Source organism: Oncorhynchus tshawytscha, linkage group LG09 (assembly GCF_018296145.1).
Source record: "Oncorhynchus tshawytscha isolate Ot180627B linkage group LG09, Otsh_v2.0, whole genome shotgun sequence".
Lineage (NCBI taxonomy): Eukaryota > Metazoa > Chordata > Actinopteri > Salmoniformes > Salmonidae > Oncorhynchus > Oncorhynchus tshawytscha.
The window spans coordinates 51,431,996-51,453,641 of record NC_056437.1 but is presented as its reverse complement, the minus strand read 5'-3'; the positions used below and the strand labels follow the sequence as shown (position 1 = coordinate 51,453,641).

At 46.4% G+C, this 21,646-nt stretch overlaps 1 protein-coding gene across 7 annotated transcripts in view; it reads left to right on the top strand.

Annotated features, from left to right (window-relative positions):
- The window catches only part of LOC112258100 (rap guanine nucleotide exchange factor 6-like), a 127,975-nt gene that overhangs the window by 49,622 nt on the left and 56,707 nt on the right, over nucleotides 1–21,646 (top strand). For 5 of the 7 annotated variants that reach the window (XM_042327032.1, XM_042327034.1, XM_042327035.1 and 2 more), the window contains 2 exons: nucleotides 1,711–1,842; nucleotides 4,388–4,405. In XM_042327032.1, the coding sequence (XP_042182966.1) occupies nucleotides 1,711–1,842; nucleotides 4,388–4,405 (150 nt within the window). Of the gene's footprint in view, nucleotides 1–1,710; nucleotides 1,843–4,387; nucleotides 4,406–12,548; nucleotides 13,407–21,646 lie in introns of those variants that run through there. The other 2 variants (XM_042327033.1, XM_042327037.1) reach the window with 2 other exon arrangements.

Here is a 21,646-nt window from a genome sequence, read left to right as displayed (position 1 = left end):
ATTGAGCGTAGGGAAACAGTCGGCAATAAAACGTGTTCTTGTGTACGTAATTGTCCACCCGTGACGCATAAAATACAGTGGAAAAAGTTGGTTTGCGTGAGCAGGGATTTCACGACGGTGAAGGAAAGAGAAAGCGAGAGAGGGAGGAGTTGGGGGGGGGGAAGCCCAGCATTGTTCAGACGAGTGCAGATGTTTTCTGTTAACTGAGTTTTTAAAGTTTTTTTTCCCGGCTCCCGCTTTTCTTTCCTCCAGCTAGGTCGGCGGTGGCATTTGGCCCTCACTGTGTCCAAACAAGCAGAATTTGATGGGTTTACAAACACACCACAGAGACTGGAAGGTTACATCAGCTCCTCCACTGTCCCGATAAACCCGCTCTCTGGCCTCGTAAAGCCTCCTCTCAAACAACACTGACTTAAAAAAAAAATGAAAAAGTAAAAAACCCACCGTATGACTATGACCGTCAAAAAAGCGTTGTTGTTCTAGTGAAAATACTCTCTTTAAAATATGTGACTCTTGGAACAGTTGAAGCATTCTTCCTTACATAATTTTTTCATAGGTTTAATGATTTCTAATAGTTCTGTTTCACAAATCACCTCACAAATGTAAACTGTTTGCTCAGCTTTGGTTATACACCGAGTGTACAAAACATTAAGAACACCTTCCTAATATTTAGTTGCACCCCCTTTTTCCCTCAGAACAACTTCAATTCTTCGGGGCATGGACTCTACAAGATGTTAAAAGCGTTCCACAGGGATGCTGGCCCATGTTGACTCCAATGTTACCCACAGTTGTCAAGTTGGCTGGATGTCCTTTTGGTGGAGGACCATTCTTGATACACACGAGAAACTGTTGAGCATGAAAATCCCAGCAGCGTTGCAGTTCTTGACACAAACCAGTGCATCTGGCACCGACTACCATACCTCGTTCAAAGGAACTTCAATCTTTTTTCTTGCCCATTCAATCTCTGAATGGCACACATACACAATCCATGTCTCAAGGCTTAAAAATCCTTCAACGGGTCTCCTCCCCTTCATCTACACTGATTGAAGTGGATTTAACAGGTGACATCAATAAGGGATTATAGCTGTCACCTGGATTCACCTGTTCAGTCTGTCGTGAAAGAGCAGGTGTTCCTAATGTTTTGTACACTCGGTGTATAATGTGAAAAGGAAATAAATTCCCCAGCAATAACAACAGTGTAGTAGTACAAAGCGCTCAGGAATTAATTGTATGGAGGGAATCTTTTTTTTCTTCTTTTTTTTCTGTTCTGCTAGGAGAGGATATTTGTATATTGACGGTTTCCTGCAGGAAACTGTGGCCTCACTGTGAGTTCTGTTGTACAGCAACAGCAACAGCCTCCTGACTCTAGACAGCAGACCGAGACAGAATGACTAGAGCTATTCTCGTCACAGCCTCGAAGAGAGCTAGAGAAAGCGCCTCATACCGTCCTCGTCTATATTCGCCTCTTCTCTCGCCTGTCTTGTGGATGCCGTCCCCATGACGCTGCGCTTGCACAGGCTCTCTGTGCTGTGGAAGAACTGGATGTTCAACCAGGAGCCTGAACAGGACCTGATCCAGGATCAGATCTCAGAACCAGCAGCCAGTCAGAACTGGGATCAGTCAGAAAAGGGACAGTCTAGTAGTGGTGGAGGCCCTGTGCTCCCGACCCAGAGCTCTAGCGCTGAGGCCCAGCTTGGTCATGTGTTTCAGGTGGACAATGCCAGCGAGGTCGAGGAGAGGGCGTTGCAGAGGGAGGCGTCCCAGAGACGTTCCCGCCGACGCTTTCGCAAAGTCAACCCCCGGGGAGAGCGGGAACTGATCACTGACGGCCAGGAGCCCACGGTAAGGACTAACGCTAATGTATAGCCTACTCACTATCACAGTTGCTGAAGTTAAAGGACGTATACTAGGCTCAGACAGGACGATACCATTGACAGCAGTGTGGAAGCCAAGGTGTCGGTGTACTTAGGTCTCTGTGTGGAGTAAGTAGAGTTGACTGCTGTGGTGGAAGGTATAAAGGTTGAACAGACGGCTTAACGAAGTACTGGTTGTTATGTGATCGGTAAAGCTCTAAGAGCAGTTTGTGGTTGAGATGTTGGTCCACAGCTTCCAATGTGTCCAGGATACGTACGTAGGAATAATTGTTGTGTAGATTTCATGCCTGTATTCTACATTTTAATCCACACTGAACTACCGCGGCTCTATAAAGCCTGTTCTATGTTCTGCAGGGGGCTTGCTTGCTATTCGTGTCAGTATGAAATGGTGTGTGTGTGCTGTGAGGAAAGTACAGTGCCTTCGGAAAGTATTCAGACCCCTTGACCTTTTCCAAATTTTTACGTTACAGCCTTATTCTAAAATTTTGTTTTACACAATTGAATCAATCTACACAAAATACCCCATAATGACACAGCAACAGTTTTTTTGAAATTTGCGTTAATTTATTCCAATTAATCTTATATTTCACATTTACATAAGTATTCAGACCCTTTACTCAGTACTTTGTTGAAGCACCTTTGGCAATGATTACAGCTTCGAGTCTCGTTGGGTATGACGCTACAAGCTTGGCACACCTGTATTTGGGGAGTTTCTCCCATTCTTCTCTGCAGATCCTCTCAAGATCTGTCAGGTTGGATGGGGAGCATTGCTGCACAGCTATTTTCAGATGTCTCCAGAGATGTTTGATCGGTTTCAAGTCCGGGCTCTGGCTGGGCCACTGAAGGACTTGGCTGTGTGCTTAGGGCCGTTGTCCTGTTGGAAGGTGAACCTTCACCCCAATCTGAGGTCCTGAGCGCTGTGGAGCAGGTTTTCGGCAAGGATCTCCCTGTACTTTGCTCCGTTCATCCTGACTAGTCTCCCAGTCCTTGCCGCTGAAACACATCCCTGCAGCATGATGCTGCCACCACCATGCTTCACTGTAGGGATGGTGCCAGGTTTCCTCCAGATGTGGCGCTTGGCATTCAGGCCAAAGAGTTCAATCTAGGAGAATGTTGTTTCTCATGGTCTGAGAGTCATTTAGGTGCCTTTTGGCAAACTCCATGCTGGCTGTCATGTGCCTTTTTACTGATTAGTGGCTTCCGTCTGGCCACTCTACCATAAAGGCCTAACTGGTGGAGTACTGCAGAGATGGGAGAACATTCCAGAAGGACAACCATCTCCACAGAGGAACTCTGAAGCCCTGTCAGAGTGACCATCAGGTTCTTGGTCACCTCTCTGACCAAGGTTCTTCTCTCCCGATAGCTCAGTTTAGTCGGGCGGCCAGCTCTAGGAAAGGTCTTGGTGGTTCCAAATTTCTTCCATTTAAGAATGATTGAGGCCACTGTGTTCTTAGGGATATTCAACACTGCAGAAATGTTTTGGTACCCTTCCCCAGATCTGTGCTTAGACACAATCCTGTCTCGCAGCTCTACAGACAATTCCTTCGACCTCATGGCTTGGTTTGTGCTCTGACATGCACTGTCCGCTGTGGGACCTTATACAGACAGGTGTGTGTCTTTCCAAATCATGTCCAATCAATTTAATTTACCACAGGTGGACTCCAATCAAGTTGTAGAAACATCTCAAGGATGGTCAATGCAAACAGGATGCACCTGAGCTCAATTTCGAGTCTCATACAAATGATCTGAATACTTATGTAAATAAGGTATTTTTTATGTTTATTTTTATAAATTTGCAAAAATGTCTTAAACCCTGTTTTTGCTTTGTCATTATGGGGTATTGTGTGTAGATTGGTTTTAGAATAGGGCTGTAACGTAACAGAATGTGGAAAAAGTCAAGGGGTGTGAATACTTTACACTGTGTTTGACAAGTAAGTAGTGTGTGAACTGTTGGGGGTGTGTGTGTGTGTGTTGCGTGTGAGTGCAGCATATGAGTGAGTGTGTGTGTGTTTCTGTGTCTCTCTGTGTCTGTTACACCTGTGTGGGTGATACATCTGCATCTGTGTGTGTCAGCTCCCTGGTTTCCCCTCCTGTCAGTCGGGGGAGTTTCCCTCATGCTGCTGATAGTATCGCTGGGCGCAGGCACTGCCGTGTTTCAGTTGCTGTTCTCAGTAATCACCCCGGCCCATGCTCCATCACGCCCCCTGACAAGGCGGTCGACGTCCCCATCTCCGCGCCATCCCGTCCCCTCTCCTGCTGGGATTGTTGAAGCCCTTCCCGGGAAGGATGTCCAGCGGAAGTCAATAAAGTCTGGCTTAAACATAGCCACCCTTCCTCCCACCACCAGCCACCTGATCACAGAGCTAAACTGATCAATGCCTTAACAGTGAAGTCATAAGTTAACTCAAGTTGTGTTTTTGTCCTCTGTTGATCCTCCTGATGTCTTGTCTTTCTCTCTCCGTCCCTCCATCTCTCCCTCTCCATCCCTGATGCTTGCTGTGGTCGTCCTTTAGGATTATGCGTATAACCAGGTACGTCGGAAGCTTGACTTCTTCACTGAGTGTGGCGGTGTCTGTTAAAGGCCCCAATGCAGACGTTTTTATATCCATATCAGGTTATTTCTGGGTAACAATTAAGTACCTTCCTGTCATAGTTTTCTATTAAAATGGGCACAAAAGCTTTAAAAAAATTTTTTTTAGCAAAGAATTATTTCTCAATCAAGAATTTTGCTAGGATTGTCTGTGAGTGGGAGGGGAAAAACCCGAAAACTTATGAGAACCTGCTGATTTAGATGATCCATTGTAGATTGTGTTTTCAACCAGCGACAGGAAATAACACTGACACAATGTTTCATCAGCTGTTAGACGACACAGGGGGAAAAACATTCTACGCATGTCTCTCTTACACGCTCACATACACGCCCACATTGACCTAGATACTTGAAACTTTGTGTGTAGGTGTCTTTCTTCATGCTGAACAAATTTGCCTCAAGGACCCGTAAGGTCCGCCAGGATATATTTTGAGACGACTTTGGTAAAGCGCCAACAAACTGGACCGCCAGGCTATGTTGTGTATACCAGACAAAAGCGGTGTCATTGTGTCTACCCCTTGGCCCTAATTGATGAGTATCCCTATGACGTGCTGTTGACATTGGCTGTCATTGATCCATAAATATCACCCTCCTCCAGGCTAAGCCCCCTGGAGACCTGGGGTGTATTACTACCATGATGCACCATGGGATTTTATATACGGATGCTGACGAATGAACGGAAGGATGACTCCGTTGGCCCACTTTATTAGGACATCAATTGCCTACTTGCCTTCCTCAATTACACACACACACACACACACAATGCCTTAAAAGGACACATCACCTCACCTGGCCTTCAGAATTATGTACTAAGTGCTTTCCTAGCCAAGACACTATTACATGGATCATTACGTTTCTATGAGACCTGGTCTACCCGGTAACTGACCCATGAATGTCTCAACTTGGCCTGAATAGAATGACTAGGCTACATTCATGTTGGAGCGCGATGATCACTCGTCTGCACGTCTCTGCTTTGTCTTGGCGCGTGACACCCAGCTAGTAGCAGAAGCAGGTCGCTAGGCTAGTCAACGGTCTGCGGTATTTCACTTCCTGTCAGTCTGCAAGACGTCTGCTGCAGGCTGTGCCTCTCTTCCTCTTACCCTTCCTGTCCTCTAACCTCTCCTGCACCAGCACCTCCACCAGTCACGTAGCTAGCGTTAGCATCTACGTGTGTGGAAACATTCACGGCTATTGGAACGCAGCCTCTCTTTAGCGTAGCTTCAGCGCTAGTTGCTCAGTTGGTTAGTGACTAATCATCAGGTCTCGGCGGATGTTGTATCTCTGTGTATTTCGGTCTCCCGATCATCACAGAGTTTGAGGTGTTCAGCCATTAGAGATGAGTCAGTGGGCTGCTGGCTGGGTTGCGTTACATAGAGGGCTGTCTGTCTGTACCCTGATCCCAGTGCTAATTTACACGTCAGCTCCACATCTCCGCCGGGCTCTGTAGATACTCTAGGTCATGATGACATTGGGATGTGTCTCATGGCGTCGTGCTGCAAATGGCTGCTCGCTCACTTGCTGTCACAGAGACCCTCGTGTCGTCTTTTAGAGGCGAGCATGATGTTCTCTGTCTTGTCCCCCTACTCTCCGTGACCTTGTCTGGGTTGTGACGTGTTGTGGCACACGTCCACTTCGCTCCATCTCGCCATCTAGCGCTATCCCGTCTCGTCCTATCAAAATGCACATTTAACCCCCGAGCGGCAGGGGTCGTAGTGTGCCCCTCTGTCAGAGCCAAACGGCCCCTGGGGTGAGGGATAGAGCAGGGATGTTGGCCAGTGGTGTGGCGGTGAGAGGAGGAAGGGGAAGAGGGGGTTGGGAGCAGAGGAGACCTCTGGGGTTTTTCACTTCCATGCTCCCCCCCTTTATTGAGGCCTGAGGCTGCTGGGTGATTTATCATGTCTTTCCCCTCTGGACCCAGCCCCCCTCCACCCAGCCACCACCCCTCAGCCTCCCAGCCCCAGCACACCAGGCAAACACACACAACACCAGCCTGCACTGATGTACCGTTATACAAACACTACAAGGCTTTTTTACAACACAGTAATGAACTGCTCTGATATTCCATAATAAGACCACAGCAGCTGTAGCAACAACACTGTAAAACACTGTTGTCAGGCCAGCTACTTTGACTACCGGTATATGCAAGTGAAAGCCCTGGAGATAGTGTGTCATGTGAAACCAGCGGGAACAAGCAGACCAGGGCGAGTGGATCTGGGACCTGAGAAGATACCGCAGGCTACGATCCAGGCCAGACCTACATCTAAATGTTAACATCATTCCCTCTGTGCTGCGTGCACCGCTGCTGCCTCTGGGGCTAATTTTAGTGATTACATCATCGTAGCTAAGATGACAGCCTTGCTGACCCCCCCCCCCTTTCCTCCCCAGCTCCAGGGGAAGGCTCTTATTTTCATAGTACTTGGAGTGCTATGGAGCCGGACTGTTCTGCTCAAGCCAGGCAGGCACTTTACCATGGGGCTTCTGGGGTCACCAGTCCAAGACATGCACGCTCACACACAGGCAACACGTTCCCTCCTCTCTCCTCTTCCCCTCTCACTGCCCTCTCTCCTCCTCGCTCTCTTCCCTCTCCTCCTCGCTCTCTTCCCTCTCCTCCTCGCTCTCTTCCCTCTCCTCCCCCCTCTCTCTTCCCTCTCCTCCCCCTCTCTCTTGCCTCTCATCTCCCCATTCTCCCTACAGGGACTGGGTGGGAAGGAAAGGCCCTGTTAAAAGGCAGGAATTCCTGTTTTGCAGGAGCGAAGTGGGCTCCAAGCCGGAGAATGGTACCCAGAACAGTACACCATACCACAGCACAGCGGTCTGCTGGAGCACTTTGTGTGGGTAGTGGAGCAGGAAAGCATTCTGATGGAGCCTTCATCAACTATTCATATGGCCAAAGGGGCTTGCCTGTTTAAACCGTGGGCATATTGGTGGTCTGGACCAATGTTCCCTCTAAGCTGCGCGTGTGCGCGGCCGCGCACTTCCTCCAGGACTGCCACGCAGAAGAAATGCCAGGCCGCGCAGAGACGCAAGACATTGAACTTGGCCGAGTTCGCCCCATTAGTTTGCACTGTATAGATCAATGTTTTCTCTGTGATCGAATCAACGTTCTATCGGACCCTTTTCAATGCAACAAACCAACACACTTCTAACTTTGCCAGACTGAGACGGTGATTTTGTGGTAGGCAGAGACGGCGTACTACAGAGTGGAATTCTATTGGCGGTGGTAGCCCATGAGCGGTCTTTCTGTTCAGAGCCGTGCATGTGCACATTTGTTGACATTCTTTGCTAGTTAGCGAGTTATTAGCCCAGTTATAGATAAGTATAGGTCAGCAGTGGGCTGACAGTCGCCAGTTGTACGGTGTTTTCTTCCGACACATTGGTGCGGCTGGCTTCCGGGTTAGACAAGCAGTGTGTCAAGAAGCTTCGGAGGACTCACGGCTCTCGACCTTCGCCTCTCCCGAGTCCGTAGGGGAGTAGCAGCGATGAGACAAGACTGTAACTACCAATTGGATACCACGAATTGGAGAAAAAAACATAATAATAATAATAATAATGAAGTTTCATGCACTGTAGACCTGCATTGACCACCACATACAGGCTACTGTAGACTATATCATAGAAATCAAAAGCTATTTCCATGTGAAAATGTTCTGGGATTTGCTCTATTGGTTTTGTTGGTAGGTCTACATTATGCAGAAATGACCACAATGGCCTATTGGCTACTGTCTAAAATTGTAAGGGGTACGGCCTCACTGTACACGCGCGCTGGAAGTTGCACAAAATTCTCACAACGATCAAGTTTCCGCTCACAAGACTTCCGCTCACAAGACCAAACATTTGCTCAGTACCCCAAATCAATTGAGGGAAAGGTGGTCTGGAATCTCAAGCGTGGGATTATTTTGTATCATACGGATTCTATAAAGAGCTGTAGACCAAAGGCAACATGTTTCATTTTTCTGCTCTTAAAAGGAAAAAAAGAAATGTGTAACACCAATTATTAGAATAGCAACTTTCTGCGTTCACTGTTGCAGGAGGTATTTGGTAGGGGAAGATTAGTTGGGGAGAACCAATTGTATTCATGATTTTGTTGTTGTTGTTGCATTTAATGAAATAGGCAGTGGTCCAAAATATATGCAAGTGGCTGGTGAAGAAAGAAAGAAACGTTCTCTGTGTGGAAGTTGTACAGCTTTTCACAGAACTCAGCATTCTGCTTTGCTGGCCATTTTTTTTAACAGGCTGGAGGGGCTTTCGGCAGCTCACACATTCTAATTGTCCGCGCACAACTGATTAGCTGTGAATGTAAGCCCGGTGCCCCCCCCCCACACACACACACGTTTGTCTGCGATAGTATACCCAACACAGCTTGATGGTCACACACACACAGACACACACACACAGACGGAGGCGGCCTAGCGGGGGGTGTGTGTGTGTGTGTTATTGTTCAGTGTTCACTGAGCCTTGCTTATGGCTCAGGGATATCGAGGGATCCCGTCTCGCCACTGTCATTCTCCTGAGCACTGCAGGGACAATGAGTCCCATGGGAGAAATCCCAACACACACACACTGATTCACACACACACTATACATTCCAATTAGAATCACAATCTTGTTGATCAGAGCAGGGATGGCCATTGTACAGTATACAGTTGAAGTCGGAAGTTTACATCCACTTAGGTTGGAGTCATTAAAACTCGCTTTTTTAACCACTCCACAAATTTCTTGTTAATCAACTATAGTTTTGGCTAGTCGGTTAGGACATCTACTTTGTGCATGACAAGTAATTTTTCCAACAATTGTTTACAGACAGATTATTTCACTTATAATTCACTGTATCACAACTCCAGTGGGTCAGAAGTGTACATACACTAAGTTGTATGCCTTTAAACAGCCTGGAAAATTCAAGAAAATTATGTCATGGCTTTAGAGGTTTCTGATAGGCTAATTGACATAATTTGAGTCAATTGGAGGTGGACCTGTTGGATGTATTTCAAGGCTTAACTTCTAACTCAGTGCCTCTTTGCTTGACATCATGGGAAAATCAAAAGGAATCAGCCAAGACCACAGGAAGTAAAATTGTAGACCTCCACAAATCTGGTTCATCCTTGGGAGCAATTTCCATACGCCTGAAGGTACCACGCTCTGTACAAACAATAGTACACAAGTATAAACACCATGGGACCACGCAGCCGTCATACCACTCAGGAAGGGACTTGTTCTGTCTCCTAGAGATGAATGTACTTTGGTGTGAAAAGTGCAAATCAATCCCAGAACAACAGCAAACGGCCTTGTGAGATGCTGGAGGAAACAGGTACAAAAGTATCTTTACCCACAGTAAAATGAGTTCTATATCGACATAACCTGAAAGGCCGCTCAACAAGGAAGAAGCCACTGCTTCATAACCGCCATACAAAAAGCCAGACTACGGTTTGCAACTGCACATGGGGACAAAGATTGCACTTTTTGGAGAAATGTCCTCTGGTCTGATGAAACAAAAATATAACTGTTTGTCCATCATGACCATTGTTAGGTTTGGACGAAAATGCGGGAGGCTTGCAAGCTGAAGAACACCATCCCAACTGTGAAGCACGGGGGTGGCAGCATCATGTTGTGGGGGTGCTTTGCTGCAGTAGGGACTGGTGCACTTCACAAAATAGATGGCATCATGAGGGAAGAAAATTACATGGATTTATTGAAGCAACATCTCAAGACATTAGTCAGGAAGTTAAAGCTTGTTTGCAAATGGGTCTTCCAAATGGATAATGACCCAAGCATACTTCCAAAGTTGTGGCAAAATGGCTTAAGGACAACAAAGTCAAGGTATTGGAGTGGCCATCACAAAGCCCTGACCTCAAGCCTATAGAACATTTGTGGGCAGAACTGAAAAAGTATGTGCGAGTAAGGAGGCCTACAAACCTGACTCAGTTACACCAGCTATGTCAGGAGGAATGGGCCAAAATTCACCCAACTTAATGTGGGAAGCTTGTGGAAGGCTACCCAAAACGTTTGACCCAAGTTAAACAATTTAAAAGCAATGCTACCAAATACTAATTGAGTGTATGTAAACTTCTGACCCGCTGGGAATGTAATGAAAGAAACAAAAGCTGAAATAAATAATTCCCTCTACTATTATTCTGACATTTCACACTCTTAAAATAAAGTGGATATCCTAACTGACCTAGGATTAAATGTCAGGAATTGTAGAAAACTGAGTTTAAATGTATTTGGCAAACTTAAATAGCTTCCTTCCTGGTTCTCACTCAAATGGAGTGTTCACAAGCAGCGCTGTTGTAGCTGGAGACCAGTTGTTTGACTGAAGTCCCCTGATGACTGGCCTGTGGAATGATGCAATCATGTCTCCTTGGTGCTGCCTGCCTGCGTTGGCAGTTTTTAGCTCATGGACATGTTGGTATTGTTCATTATCTTGCTAGGCTTAGGCCTATCTGTTCACATTTCTCTCACTTATACACACACACACACAGGATGTACATCCTGCCCGAACTCTCTCTGCTGCCTTGACTGCCTCAGAATCAGAGCCATTTTCTTTTCTTTTTTATCATGAGAAAAGGCTGTGAATTGTTGTTGGTCAGTAGAGCAGTTAGTAGATGCAACTGATGACTGTGTTTGTTTGTGGTGGCGGGTTTGGAAGGATTTGCATGAAAAGGCTCTCCTCAAGGTTCCTCTGTGACTGTTTGAGGAGGAATTCAGTGATTAGCAGAAGGCCTCCCTTTGTTTTTGTGTTTTGAGTCGTGGATGGTACAACCGGGTTTGCTGAGATGTGTTTGTGCCTCCATGTAAAAAAATAATAATAATAATTAAAAAGGAGGGGAGAGCCCCCACACGATTCTGATCGAGGCTGCAGCTGGCTTTCACCATCACACACGCTCCCGCTCGCTATCTCCCTCCCTCCCCTCCTTCGTCTACCAACTTCTAATCAATTACATGAAAGGTCATTTTATTCACGTTGAGGGGCTGGGGTCAGGTAGGAGTGGGTGTGGAGGGAGAGATCCCCAAGCAAAACATCTCTCCTCTTTACGGACAGCGCTCCCAGAAAGGCTCTATGTGCTGGCCTCCTATTGGTTGCTCTCTAAAATAATGATGTCATCCTTTAGCAGCACGCGGTAGCGCGCGGAGCGGGGGAAACGGGCTTGAGTTATTCCTCTCTTCAGCACAGTGGTGCAGGGAGAGAAGACTTTCCGACACGGACACATTTACTTGACAGCAGGCTGAAGTAGAGAACCTAATGACTTAGAAAGTTTCACATCCTCCTCCCTCACCGCCGGCTGCATTCTGCAGCTCTCCATAAGGGAGTCGTGGCTGTTATAGGTTTGGGTTTCTTTGTTTCAGCGAAAGGGTTTCGTACTCTTCATTTTCAGTAGTACACATTTTCTCATATCTCGTTTTGGTACCGCAGTCTCTGGCCCAGGTATAGTTCAGTGTGCTTCACAGTGCAACTGGGATAATACGCCTGTGCTGCAAAATCAAAGCCATCTACTCGATTTCAAATCCTATTTCACAACCAGGCACATGATTTGGAGCGTTTGTGAAAGGCAATGCATTAGCATATTTCCCTAGCAGACGCGTGCTGCCGCCCTCTGTTCTGTGTTCAGATAACGTGCTGTGATTTATGCTTTTTTTTCTCTCTCTTTAGTTATTTCGCCATTTATTTAAAGGAGTGGAGGTGGCTGAATGCACAAGGCTTTATGTTGCTGCCTGATCAATAAAGATGCTCCCGCTCCTCTTCTTTCTAGTCTCCCTCTCTCGGTTCTCTACCTCTCTCCACTCCCGCTAGACAGCCAATCGGTCTAATGCAGTTTCCCCCTGGCACTCGCTCTCTCCTCCTCTTCCTCCCTCCATCTATCCCTCCTCCTCTTCCTCCCTCCATCTATCCCTCCTCCCATCCCTCTCCCTGCCCAGGTGATGTCATTCTTTTTCAGCCGGGCTCCCCTCCCCCCTCCCTTCGCCTATTAGCCGTTGGCTCTTTGCGGTGAACCGTCAAATCGATGGGAGGTTCTCCGGGGGGGCAGTGCGCTAGCCTGGGTCTGTGCACTTTGAGCTGGGGAACGGGAGCAGGCAGTCTGGCCCCTCTGGAGACGGACGGGCATGCACGCGCGCGCGCACACACGTGCTGCCGGAGAGCTACAGACAGAGAGAGCTGGAGAGGGAGGAAGAGAGCTGCAGTGAGCCAGGCGGTGTGAGGAGGGAAATAGACACAGATGAGTGCATGCTGACTGACTGGAAGTCCTGCTCGTGGTCTCTCTCTCTCTGGGACTATTGACTAGTGACGGCTCTGCCCTGGAGAATAGACCGTTTGTCAGCCATAGTTACAAACAGGTTGAAAAGATGGAAAGAAAACTACCAGGGACTTTAAACGACTTTTCCTCAACCCTTTGACTTCTCTCGAAGGATCCTCCTGTCTACAGTTTTACAGCACGTCTGAACTTGAGCAAGTTTGCAGGATCGCTGATCGTTGAGGCTGTGGCCATGCAACCTGCTATGTCTTTGGGATTTAATGCATTTAGCACTCTGGAGATGTCGAATGGATAATTGTTTCTGGGTCCAGCTTTTTAAATACATTTCTTAATTTGAATGTGGAGGGTCACTAGTGATCCTCTAAATGCATCTCTCGCCATTGGCATTGGCTTCCCTCTTTGATTGACGTTTGACAGTCACTGCCAGAACCTTAATGAACAATAGCAAACTGACAACTAACGCCCGAGGACATTTGGACAACGTTGAGGATTTGATCTCTTTCAGGGGCGATTTCCTCGCGCCCCCTTCGGAAGAAGCCTCCAGTCTTATCGGCGTCTGCTTTCTTTTCCTCCTCTTCCTTTTTCCCCCCTGTCTTTTGGTGTCGAAAGGGGAAACTTTGCCTCCCTGCTCTCGCTCTGAACATGGCTTTCCTTGTCCGTTGCTATGCCAACTGCTTGCAGCCGTGGTCCTCCAAAGTAAGCGATGTCGTAATCCCTTCTGTGGCCAGCGCACTCTGCTGGGTTAGGATGCTGTGTGTGTGTGTGTGTGTGATGCTCTGCGTTTAGGTGTGAACTGTACAGCCGCTGCTTTTATCATTTATTCATGCATGCTTTGCTGTAAATTCAAATGCATTATTTAGATTATGGGCGTGTATTTATTAATTGGACATTCAGATTTCACAATGCATTCTGCAATTTTTTTTTTTAACCGAGTGACAGGTTTGTGTGGTTGAGCCCATGTCCTATTTTGAATGGTGTGACCGATGAAATGAGCCTTTACACTATGCATGATGAGGTTGAATTTGGAATGCACAGCATGGTAAATGCGAGTGAGTGTCTATGGCTCTGTCACTATGCTGGTTGGGCTGTTCTGGGCTGGTTGATTCTCCTCTTACTTGACTGTCTGATTGACAACATTTTGCCCACCTGAGCTGCAGGACTGGTGGCTGTCTGTCTCTCTCCTGTGCTACGGTGTCCATCCATCCAGCCTGACTCGGCTCCTAATCACAGGTTACTCAGGCGTCCTGACAGACGACTGCCAGTAAAATCACAGTGTCGCCAAGGGACCAGACATCTTGGTGTTGAGAGCTTCCAAGATGCTTGTCTTCGTTATGAGAACTGTCTTAATGAGGGAGGGGTGTGAAGATGGTTGACTTCGTTATGAGAACTGTCTTAATGAGGGAGGGGTGTGAAGATGGTTGTCTTCGTTATGAGAACTGTCTTAATGAGGGAGGGGTGTGAAGATGGGTTATGAGAACTGTCTTAATGATGGAGGGGTGTGAAGATGGTTGTCTTCGTTATGAGAACTGTCTTAATGAGGGAGGGGTGTGAAGATGGTTGTCTTCGTTATGAGAACTGTCTTAATGAGGGGGGGTGTGAAGATGGTTGTCTTCGTTATGAGAACTGTCTTAATGAGGGAGGGGTGTGAAGATGGTTGTCTTCGTTATGAGAACTGTCTTAATGAGGGAGGGGTGTGAAGATGGTTGTCTTCGTTATGAGAACTGTCTTAATGAGGGAGGGGTGTGAAGATGGTTGTCTTCGTTATGAGAACTGTCTTAATGAGGGAGGGGTGTGAAGATGGTTGACTCGTTAATGCCAATCTCTTGTCTCTCCAGGTCTACGTTCCAAGTTACTCCATTTTCCGTTGAACTCCTTTTGACCAAGTTAATGGGTTCTCGACATTTTGTGTTGAATGGATTTGTGATCTACACATCAGCTTTTTAGGCTCTGTTGTGCTTCAGAATTAGCGTAAGGTTGACCAAATGTTTGCATTGATTGAAGTGAATAAATGGCTCTATAGCCTAAACCACAAGCTAATGCTCAGAAATCAATGTCTATGATTTATGGAAAGGGTAGATCATGTTAGGCGTTTGCCCTGGTCTAACCACCACAAGTTCTGAGCGCGGTGTTGTCCAAAACATTTTTACCTTAGGCGCACACCATTTGTGTGTGTGTCTTGGAAGGGGTTGGGAAAACGCAGAAGACAAATTTCCAACTCGTGTGGCCTAATAAAGTATCTTATCCACTGCTTTTTTGATCAAATGACTTTGAATAGCTGAATTTAACTGCTAACTAAGACACATCTATGATAGGAGATAAGAGATCACACATCCCATCTTCGCGCACAAGACCTCTTCATCCACAGTGGAGTCTTGTGTAGTCCGTCATCCGTCTGTTTGAGATGAGAAGAGAAGCAGCCTGTTTGAAGACGTGGCTAATGAGAGTCGACGTGTGCCGCCCGTCGTTGATGAGACGAGAGGACCTGAGGAGAAAGGTTAATGAAGTTCCCCTTTAAGCCCATCAGCTCGAGCACCAGACTAAACTGAAGCTACAGTATGGACCGAAATAGCAACAAGGTCATGATCATTTGTGTTGTGCCCGAGCTGAGGAGGAATCTGATGAATTCACGAGTTTCTGACGCTCACTTACGGTTGGCTGTCCGGGGGTATTGACTCCCATCTCTTTCGATCTACTGTTCTGTGGTTGGGAAATGGTTGTGTTATGCCATTCCATTTTTCCTCTGAACAAGATGGTCACTGCCAGCATTCATCTACCGGAGTCCTTCTCATCTGTGGCAGTGCTGGACAAACTCTTTTCACTTATTAGACTACTATGTGAATGCTATTGCGAATGAATTAGCTACTTCCAAACGGGAGCATTGGTATTCAATATTGACATAGCAGATCATGCCTTAATGAATACTCAAACACATTGGAATAAGATTAACAAGTGAGCGACGCAATTAGAAAGTGACACTGATTCACTATGGATGGCTTCAGATGACAGAAGCCAATATCCGGCCCACTGTTTTCCCTGGCCTGAACCCCGTGAAGCCTGTCTCCATCCCCCTGTGTCACTGTAAACTTCCTGGTCTGACTGCCCGAGGCTCTAGTTTGTTTTGATGGGTTCCCGAGGGACCAGAGTCAATGGTCTCCAATCGTACAATTCAGGCCAGGGCCACAGTAATGGGGACTGCTGCTGCTGTGGGGTGCTGCTCCCCTGCATCTTTAAGCCTCCTCCTGTTTAGTATTGGACATCTTCCGTGACTTGTGCTGCGTCCCAAAATGGCAGCCTGTCCCCTATGGGCCCTGATCGGACGTGGTGCACTGTATAGGGAATAGGGTGCCATTTGGGGCGCAGCCTTGGGTCGAGGGTTATTAATGGAGCCTGGAGCGCGTTAGCTTTTAGCGTCCATCCATTGTCCCCTGCTGACGGCTCTGCTCTGGGATCAGGACAGCTGTCAGCGGGTTGATAAGGCTTGTTGCCTTGTTCTGTTCTGCTGCGTTGAGGTGTTTACTATCTACTTGGCCACTGAATGCCTTTCCTTCCCTCAGGGGAGAGTGTTTCCCTGCTCAAGTGCAGAGTGCTTAGTCTTGCTACCTCCACAATCAATGGGCTTGCAGAACTTTGGATTGATGCCCCTTTGAATAGCAATGGAAGCGGAGGGGAGAAATATCTGCAGTGAAATGGATCCAGGGCAGTCAGGCAGGGAGGGTGCCCAATCGACAGGCTCTCTTGGTGGGGTAACTGTCTCTCAGCCCGACCTGGTCTCAGTGCATTTCGTATTATTCTGTACGTAAATCCAAGGTACTCCATTTAAATAAAATACAATTATATTGGTCACATACACATGTTTAGCAGATGTTATTGCAGGTGTAGTGAAATGCATGTGCTTCTAGCTCCAACAGTGCAGTAATATCTAACAAGTAATATCTAACCATTTCACAACAATACACACCTCTAAAGTAAAGGAATGGAATTAAGAATATATAAATATTTGGACTAGCAATGTTGGAGCGGCATAGACTCAGATACAGTATTTACTTATGAGATGAGTAATGCAAAATATGTAAACATTAAAGTGACCAATGTTCCCATATTAAAGTGATAACAAGTCTATATGTATATAGGGCAGCAGCCTCTAAGGTACTACTGATGGCTGCTTAACAGTCTGATGGCCTGGAGATAGAAGCTGTTTTTCAGTCTCTCGGTCCCAGCTCTGATGCACCTCTACTGACCTCGCCTTCTGGGTGATAGCAGGGTGAACAGGCAGTGGCTTGGGTGGTTGTTGTCCTTGATTATCGTTTTGGCCTCCTGTGACATTGGGTGCTACAGGTGTCCTAGTATGACATGTTACGTTTAGTTTGGAATGTAGATGTCCATCACCCCATTTTGTATGGTATGTTAAGAATTACAATTCATATTATATGTTCTGAATTTGCAAAAATGTACAATATGTTCTGAATTTGCGGGAAATGTATGATATGTTACGAATTCTAGCTGGGTGGCATGGGTTAGCTAGCAGGCTAAAGTTAGCTAGGGTTAAGTTTAGGAGTTAGGTTAAATGGTTAAGGTTAGGAGAGGGGTTAGCTAACATGCTAAGTGGTTGGAAAGGAGCTAAAAAGTAGTAAACCGTTTCAAAGTTGCTAAAACGTTAGTTGTCCGGGTTGAGATTCGAACTTGCAACCTTGTGGGACGCTAGAAGTTCCCGTTTTACGCCCCACTCATCCACCCCCCGACCCACCATCCTGCTTTTGTTTTTTTTGTCTTAAGTAACCGTCTATCTTAGGTAACCATACCAAATGTAACACATACTAATTTGAGTGTTCCGGATTTACATTTACTAGGTTACGTCTAGTCTATGAGACCGGGCTCTGGCTCTCACTGGATGTGGACCTTCTCATCCAATCATATTCTATTATTATCAGGACGGATGAAGTCCGATGTGAAGCATTAGATCATATCCAAGGTTTTATATCAGATTATTCTAGGTAGTTTTAGATGAGGGGGAAAGTATTGGAAATCAAAATGTGAAAAATCTATATACATCTTTGCCGCTGTGATGTATTGGCCTTGGAAGATTGTTAAATACTTATTTGGTACAATTATTCATTTCCGATAACATGGCAGTTCATTGTGAAGCTGCAATGTGCAAAAGATAGGCCTAATTCACAAACACTTGATTACTGTACATCGATTGACCCTTATAGTTAGTTGTGTCTAGAGGAATACGCATTGAACTTGTACTTGCTGCCGTACCCCGTTCAAAGGCACTTATATTTTTTTGTCTTGCCAATTCACCCTCTGAATGGCACACTTATACACTCCATTTCTCAATTGTCTCGAGGCTTAAAAAATATTATTTCTCCTCCCGTTCATCCACACTGATTGAAGTGGTTTTGACAGGTGACATCAATTACGGATCATAGCTTTCAACCTGGATTCTCCTGGTCAGTCTGTGTCATGGAAAGGTGTTCCTAATGTTTTGTACGCTGTGTATATTTTCTCTCACAACCCAGACAGACGTACGCCTTTCCATAAAGAACTCAAAGTAAAGGGCCTTTTCAGTCTCACAACACACACAGCAGAGAGACATAGGGAGTGTCAAAAATAACACCCTATTCCCTATAGTGGACTACTTTTGTAGCCTCGCAAAGCCACCTGATCCGGCGAGCTTACATGAATGTTGCTGATATCTGCGGAGCAACATTCAGTGTAAGCTCGCGGGATCAGGCAGCTTTGCGAGGCTACTAAATTTGACCAAGTCCAAAGGGAACACATCCATAGGAAGTTGTTGTGAATGGTAATATAAGAGGGATGGGCCGGAGGCCTAATGCACGGTCCCAATTACGGCGAAACCCTGCCTTTTTATTTCTTCAATTACATTTCTGAACAGTCAAATGTTAAACCTAACCTTAACACTCACCGCTAACCTAATGCCTAATTCGAATCTTAAATTAAGACCGAATAGCAAATATTTGTTTTCATGAATATTTTATGATCATTTTAGAGTTTTTGGCCGTGGAACTATTGAAAAGCCTAATGCATGGCGTATCGATCCTTATCGCCTTCCTGTCCAGATGACACCCTAGACCTCCCTGGACACAGAAAGCTGTCTACCAGCCCAGACCATAGCTTCTCTCCGTCTGCTGTTGTCAGTAGAATATTAACATGTTTCAAGTAACAACAACAAAAAAACTAGCCTGAATTGTCCATTTTTATTATTTTGATGTATTGTAATACATTGTATTGTTCGAATTATGGAATCTCGTCCATCCATCCATTCTTGCACGCCATTAATTAGATGACGAGGCATTTGGCTACATTAAATGACAAGTTAACCTGTTTTGAACCAAGTCGCTCTCTTTTTATGTAAATAGCATGTTATACTATGATACGAGAAAGTAGAAACCGCGCATGCTCGGACATGGAAATGAATCTCTCGAGTCCAACAAAAGTGACTATAATGTAGCAGATAACGTTGACACAATTTCACGTGTGCGAAAGATCGTATATGGGTGTTTTTGGAGCCTTTGTTCATGTGTATCTGTGGTCCCCATACTGGGGCGGCAGGGTAGCCTAGTGGTTAGAGCGTTGGACTAGTTACCGAAAGGTTGCAAGTAAAATAACACAAAAAACTATCTGGACACGTCTATGACATTTCCCCCCAAAAAGTTAGAGCGTCGTAGTTGTGCTGTTGCAGAAACCGTGTCCCTGTTTTGACTTTGTAAGCTACTCTCGCCTTGCATAATCTTGTGAGAACCATGCATGAGCGCATCCTCCATACCCTTACGATGCCATTACGACACGTACGTTTCTGATAATGCACTACTCTGCAATATTAAAGCGATATATCATTTGAAAGCATTATACTTACACCTCTGCTTTTGTGTTTTATTTTTTTTGTACAAGTGGAAGAGATTTGGTATCATGATGAAAAACACTGTCTAGCTCTCTGGCCTGTGTAATTGCTATCCAATAAATGTGATGATGAGCGTTGTTGAGTAATCTGATCTAGGCCCTGTGTCCCAAATGGCTTCCTATTCCCTATAGGAATACTTTTGACCAGACTCATATGGGCCCTGGTCAAAAGTAGTCTCCTAAATTGGTGAATAGGGTGCCATTTTGGATGCATCCCTGGCCCCCCTCTTCATTGGTATGCCCACTGTGCTGCTAGTGGTACCATTATAGGACCAAATGGCCTCAGACTACTAGTGGAGCCTCAAAGACATGCTAACTGCAGATGATCCCATTACTTAGCCGTCCCCCTGACACACACACACACACACACACACACACAGAGCCCCCTCCACAGTCCCACAGCCCTGTCAACCATGTGCCCCCTCCCCACCAGACCCAGGCGCTGATGATATTTCAGCCAGGGTAGCTTCACCCATTCCAGCTGTTTCCATTATCTTAGTGCTATTGATTTTTTCCCGCCACTGGGTCGGCCTATACATAGCAGGCCCTTCTCTCTCTCTCTGGATCATTTTCAAGGGCATTTATAAATACAAAAATGCGAGCGCTGTGTGCCTGTCCTTCCAGGCAGATTGAGTTTAGGCCTGTCTTTGTCTGCTTGCTCCTACAGGGGTTCACATACAGTAATAATTGACTGTGATCCTTGGGCCTGTATGAGCCTGTATACCCAACCGCTGGTTACAGCCCGGTGTCACTTCGACCAATAACACCCAGTTAAACCCCCACAAGCCTTTCGCTACACTCGCATTAACATCTGCTAACCATGTGTATGTGACAATTAAAATTTGGTTTGATTTGGAAGTATAGTAGGATTTCTTCCCTCTGAGGAAGGATGTTTGTGAAGTGTGTTTGTGTGGACTGTATTGCTATCCACACGATCCACTCTGTTAGTTAGGACTCCACACGAAGCTGTCAGACAGGACTCCCTCCGCTGCGGTGTCTTCCACCATCTGGAGGGCTGAGAGGACTGTACCAACTGTGGAGAACAGGGTCCAGCTCCAGCAACAACACGAGAACAGAAGGGTGTGGCTGGTCCCCCTTGTTTTAGTCCGGTGGTCCCTCCCTGGGCCTGTTGTTGTTATTGTGGTTGTGCCTGGCAGGGGGTGGAGGATGGTACGAGGGCAGGAAGCATCTGGGAGGAGTGGGGGTTAGGAGGGGGCTCTGGAGTGACCTCTCGCTGGGTTTGGCTGGGCGGCCGGACGGACTGGGCTGTGTTAAAATACCGTGTTTAGCCTCCTGCACTGGCCATGGCCTTCTTTCCTGAGAGGCCCAGACTCCCACCTTCCTGTTTCTCTCTTTCTCACACACACCACACCACATGGAGGCGGTCTGGGGCCCGTGCTCTATCGCTCTTGTTCTCTCTCTCAATTTCAATCTCAGGACTTTATTACCATGGGAAACATATGTTTACATTGCCAAATGAAGTGAAATGGATAATAAACTAAAGTGAAATCAAAAATGTACCGTAAACATTACTCTCTCAAAAGGAAGAGAGACATTTCAAATGTCATATTACGGCTAAGTACAGTGTTTTGGCGATGTACAAATAGTAAAAGTACAAAAGGGAAAATAAATAAACATAAATATGGGTTGTATTTACAATGGTGTTTGTTCTTCACTGGTCGCCCTTTTTTGTGGCAACAGGTCACACATCTTGCCTCTCGCTCTCGCCTTCTCTCGCTCTCGCCTTCTCTCGCTCTCGCCTTCTCTCTCGCTCTCGCCTTCTCGCTTTCTCTCTCGCTCTCTCTCCTCTCCTCTTCTCTCTCGCTCTCTCTCTCCTCTTCTCTCTCACTTTCTCTCTCTCGCTCTCTCGCTCCTCTTCTCTCTCGCTCCTCTTCTCTCTCGCTCTCTCGCTCCTCTTCTCTCTCGCTCTCGCTCTCTCGCTCCTCTTCTCTCTCGCTCTCTCTCTCCTCTTCTCGCTTTCTCTCTCTCTCTCTCTCTCCCTTCCAGTGCTGTTT